The sequence below is a fragment of the Meleagris gallopavo genome, chromosome 4 (genome assembly GCF_000146605.3).
Source record: "Meleagris gallopavo isolate NT-WF06-2002-E0010 breed Aviagen turkey brand Nicholas breeding stock chromosome 4, Turkey_5.1, whole genome shotgun sequence".
In the NCBI taxonomy this organism is placed as follows: domain Eukaryota; kingdom Metazoa; phylum Chordata; class Aves; order Galliformes; family Phasianidae; genus Meleagris; species Meleagris gallopavo.
This window is the reverse complement of record NC_015014.2, coordinates 64,627,549-64,632,850: the sequence shown is the minus strand read 5'-3', so window position 1 is coordinate 64,632,850 and position 5,302 is coordinate 64,627,549. Positions and strand designations below refer to the sequence as shown.

The 5,302-nt window shown below is 53.6% G+C and overlaps 1 protein-coding gene across 1 annotated transcript in view; it reads left to right on the top strand.

The window, feature by feature from the left end:
* LOC104910911 (homeobox protein notochord-like) overlaps positions 1-2,794 on the top strand; it is an 8,022-nt gene extending 5,228 nt beyond the window's left edge. The window contains exons 2-3 of the mRNA XM_019615173.1: positions 861-1,193; positions 1,544-2,794. Of these exons, the coding sequence (XP_019470718.1) occupies positions 861-1,193; positions 1,544-1,786 (576 nt within the window). The 3' untranslated portion in view covers positions 1,787-2,794. The remainder of the gene's footprint in view (positions 1-860; positions 1,194-1,543) is intronic.
* The last annotated feature ends 2,508 nt before the right edge of the window (positions 2,795-5,302 follow it).

Below are 5,302 nucleotides of genomic sequence, written 5' to 3'. Positions count from 1 at the left end.
TGTCCACATTTGCCATAAGAACACCTCAGCCGGGGACTTCTTCCATCTTTCCAGGAGGGATCTGTCTGCCTTACCCCCCTTCCACTGGGGACTTTATTCCACCTCTCCAGCTGGGATTCCTGACCGCCTCTCCCGTAGGGACATCTCCAAATGGGGATTTCCTTCTACTTCCCCAGGGTACTCTTGTCCATCCCCCCCACCCCAAGGGGACCCAATTCCAACTGGGAAACCCCTTCTCAAGGGGAACTCTTCTGTAGCGTCACCTCTAAATGGGAGCCTCCCTAGAATTCTGTAATCAGGACCCTTCCCTTAGAGTCATCTCCAAATGGGAACTTTCATCCACCTCTCCAGATGGGACCCCAGTCCAACACTCCCATGGGGACACCTCCAAATGGGAAGCTCTTTCCAGGAGGCCCCCCCCACCTCCAAATGGGACCCTTTTCCAGCTCTCCAATGGGGACATCTTTGAACTGGGATCTCCTTCCACTCATAGGATCACTTTTAAATTGATACAGGCCGGCTTAGGGCAGGGACTTCCTTCCATCTCTCCCCTTAGGGACGTCTTCAACTGTGGGCATTCATTCACCTCTCCAGGAGGGACTGTTGTCCACCTCTCCCACTGGGACATTTCCAAATGGAGAACTCATTCCACTTCTCTCATGGGGTCACTTCTGAATGGGGACTTCCTTCTGTCTCCAAGTGTGGGTCTTGTGTCTCTCTTATTCCAGTGCAGATCCCTTTCTAAGGAAACCTCCTCCAGGAGGACCCTTGGCCACCTCTCCCATGGGGACATCTCCAAATGGTAGACCTCCTTCCCACCTCTTCAAGGTCACCCCTTCCAAAGGATTTCTCTCCAAAAGGGTCCACCTCTCCAAAGAAATCTCCAAGTGGGGAACCCCATCCCAAGAGACCCCTTCTGCCTCTTCCATGGGATTCCTCCACTCCAAGAGCTCCCGTCCCCCTCTATCAACCCCTTTCCCCCTGACCACCGTTCTCCCTCACCTCCAGGCTTCCTGCTCTCCAAGTGCTGCTTCCCCATCTTCAAAACCAAGGCTGGCAAAGCCAAGCGGGTGCGCACCATCTTCACCAGTGACCAACTGGCACGGCTGGAGAAGGAGTTTGCCCGGCAGCAGTACATGGTGGGCACGGAGAGGTGCCTGCTTGCCTCTGCGCTGCACCTCACTGAGGAGCAGGTGAGATCTGGGAGGTGTGTGTGGGGGTCTCCAAGTGATTGCTGGTGCTTTCTATTAAAGGGATGGGAGGCTGTTGTGTTGTTATGATTGGGGAAACTGAGTCATGGAGATGTTGTACGGAGGGGTTGGGCTTGCATCCAGCTTGAATTTGGGTCTTGGTTGCAGCTTATCTGTATGAAGTCAGGTCCTGGGTGGCAGCTTGTCTTCATGCTGGGGACAGAGCGTGGCAGGGGGACATTTACTGGTCAGGGGATGATGAAGCTGTGGGCTGTTAGGGCTCAGTGTAGGGTCTGGACATTGCACTCCATGGAGAATCTGAGTTCCAAAACCAATCTTCATTTCTTCCAAAGGTGAAAGTCTGGTTCCAAAACCGAAGGATTAAGTGGAGAAAGCAAAGCCTGGAGCAGCAACAAGCCAAACTGGCCAAGATGGGCCTGGCCAACCCACAGAGGAGCCCTGACTCCCAGAGCCACCATGGTGATGAGGACAAGGACTGCCCAATGGGGACTGAGGACATCCAGGAGGACACGGGCTCACCCCTGGGCTCGGGGGCTGCACCACCCTCTGCACAGACTGTGGCAAAGTGCTGCTGAGCTGCCCGACCTTCCAGGGCCTGCTTTTTTTTTTGTGTGTGTGTATTATATATGAATGTATCATAGCTGGCAATGAGGGTATCTAATATATACAGGGCTTCGGTTATTTTTGCAGTGCGAAAATAAATTATTTATGCAACTCTCGGTTTAGAGGAAAGCCCAGGTCTTTATGTTGTCCCTCTGTCTCATGGCCTGTCTGTCTGTCTCTTACTTCTGGGTGGGAGAAAGGGCAGTGAGAGGAGAGGGGGAGATGATGGATGGAGAAGGGACAAGCTAGGGAGAAAATGATGATCTGGGGAGAAGAGGACGAAGGAAAAAGAGACGATGGATGGAGATGTGATGGAAACTGCCCTTTGTTTTGGCTGTTTTCAGGGCCAGGATTAGTCGGCACTTCTCAAAGAGCCCAAACTGTGCTAATAATGTCTTCCCATGTCTGACAGAGCCCAAAGTACCAGTGGGTTTAACCACTAATCTTGCATACCGCTGGGTTTATTGCAATCATCCCTGAGCCAACGGGGTTTATGGGGATGTTTTGATATCGCTCAGCTGGGGGCTGAGCTGATTGAGGGGGTTACGTTGTTCTCAGGACACCTTTAATCCCCAGGAGCTGGCGATGCTCTGTGTTGGGGTTCCTGAGCCAGGAGATGCTCTGCTTTAATTAAAATGGATGGTTTTGATTGTCTCTTTCAAATGGCAGCTAAATCAAGTTCCACTTTAGCAATGGGCTGTTTTCCAAGTGGATGCTCAGCTCCCATCTCACACCTGCTGTGGGATGGATGGGTAATGGGGATGCCTCCCTCCCCCCCAGCAATTGATTAATATGTTTTCAGTGTCCTCAGCGTGTGGAGGGACTGGACCTGTAGGATAAGGCAGCTGTTATCTGATGGTGGGGATGGGGGGAGCCAGATCTGATGGTTTCCAGAGAAGGGTGGAAATGTTCCTCACATTCATAGGGTTGGGATCAAACCCACCATGGGAAAATAAGGGAGAATGATGCTCTGAGATCTTGGGGAGGTCTGGGATCATCTCATCCTGGACTAAGCCTTTGGTGCTGGCCTTCCCATGAACCCCGTGCAGAAATGCAGCATTTTGGCTGCATCCTTGTGCTCTGCAAGCAGCCCCTCACCCAAAGAGCCCATCAATCCCTTCCCTAATGCTGCGTATCACTGAGCTGCTCTGTCAGCCCTCTACAAAATGGAGAAGAGCTGGTTGTCAGTGGAGTGGCAGCTAATTGCAAGGCAGTGAGAACTGAGAGGCCTTATTAAGGGGATAAAGGTTATCAGGGTTGCAACACTGAGCTGCCTGAGCAAATCTCGCCTGGTGCCTGCAGGTGGATAAGTCGGGGCTCCTTGCAAGACAAATGGGTGCATGGATCTGGGGGCACGGATTTGTCCAGAGAAGCACAGTCTGCATATGGACAGAGGGATGGAAGGATGACTGGGGAGGGATGCACAGCCCCAGACTGCGAATAGGGGTGAATAGGTGCAAATGGGTGACTGCGTTCATGGGATGGGAGAGGAGCAGAGATAGCAGGAGAGATAATCGGGTGGATAATCCCCATACCCCCCCCACCCCCCACAGTGTCCTTCCTGCCAGGATTACTCCTGCTGAGCACAGGGCGACGGACAGACACGGTGTGTTTGCACGGGGATGTAGGAGTCTGCAGGATGCTGGAACAGCTGCCAGCCCCCAAATCCTCCTATCCTGGGCACATTTATGCTCCTTTCCCAAGATGGCAGCCCTGTTCTCCTCCTCTGCCATCCCCTCTCTCCCTTTTTTTTTTGGGGGGGGAGGGGGGAGGGTTGCTAAATGGGATTACGGCGTGCCTCGGAGGGGCGGCGGCGCTGGGGACAGCCATGCACATTTCCCAGCTCTGTCTCATCGTGTAATCTTGTTAAATGATCAGAGAGCATTTCCCCCCCTTCTCCCTCCCCTTTAATTCCCGATTGAAACATCAAATAGAGCCACCGGGGGCTGCCAGCAGCTCCACCTGCTCTGGGAAGTAAAAGAGGAATGGGCACCATGTCTGCAGCTTTCTGAGGTGGAATCACCCTGAACTCACACTGGGACAGAGAATCCTAGAATGGCCTGGGTTAAAAAGGACCACAGTGATCATCCAGTTCCAACCCCCTGCTGTGTGCAGGGTCACCAACCAGCAGCCCAGGCTGCCCAGAGCCACATCCAGCCTGGCTCCAGGCACGGATCACCTTCTCCTGCTCGAATCACATCTGGCTAAGAGAGAAGGCGCTGACTCACAGCATTAAGCTCTCAGCTGGGAAGCAGCACCTGGCTGGCACACGAAAATAGGGGCAAAGTGGGGTGAGCTGCTTGGGAATGCGATGAGAACGAGGGCTGTAGAGAGCTAAATCTCTGCATTTAGAAGTCACATTCCTAAGGTGGGGACTCATCCCGCAGCGGTGCTCTGCACCAGGACCATTCCCTCTTAAGGTTGTGCCATTGGTCCCTTTTGGATGTGGGTTGGGTCGACCCTGAGCCGGCTGGGCTCTCGCACAGCGCTCACCCCTCTGCTCTCCTCCTTCACCTCTGTGCACGGCAACATCTCGACCCTCTGCAAACGGGTTCCCAGCAGACAGCCCCAACACAGCTGATTTTATTTCAAATCTCGATTGCATCAGCTCCATCCAGTCCCGATGGGGTGCGATGAATGGCAGGAGGGGATCTTGTAGGAGGTGCGGGATCAGCGGGCAGATAAAGCACCCCAGGCGGCCGCAGCATCTCGGAGCTGCCATGCTTTCGTGCCTCAGTTTCCCCATTCCAGAGACAGGGAAACGCAATCTCACCCTATCAGCCCAACTCTTCGTATCCCCGCCGAGAGCCCGGCAGAACCCGGCCTCCGCCCTGCGCCATCCTTCCCCCCTCCCTCTTTATTGATTTAATAAGATGGAGGGGAATTAACGGGGCCGAAGCATTGGGATAATGCAAGATGAACAAAGGGGCAGCGCTAGCAAAGATGCTGCCAGCTTTTAATGATGAGGCCGGGCAGATCCCCTGCTAGCTGTCCCTTTGGAGTGGCGATTAAGAACATACTGTTATTGTTAAGGCCGAGAGATAAATCCCCGCACCGTTTCTGATGTGATCAGCCGGGGCTTCTCCCTACAATTTGTGATCCTATTGTGGACGGTGTTTGCCCTGGGCAAGGAGAGTCTGGGAACCACTTATGAACCATCCTTTGGTCATTAGCCTCCTCATTAGGAGAGAACAATGTCGGGGAGGAAAGATAATTGAAGGGAGCAGCACTCGGGGCTGTGCCGGCGCTGCCTCAGTTTGTCGGTAATTCCCAATTAATTTGAAATGCGTGGTTTGGGGATGCTCTTAATAACCGCATCCATCGGGGATATTGCGAGCGTTTTGGGGTTCCTCGTGTCAGCCTGATGGTGACGTGCACTCAAACCCATGGATTTGGGGCTGGGGATGCTCCAAGGGGCAGCATCCAGCCCGGAATTAGGGGCTAAAGGTTGGGGAATCGGATCCAGACACTCAGCGATGTCCCCAGCA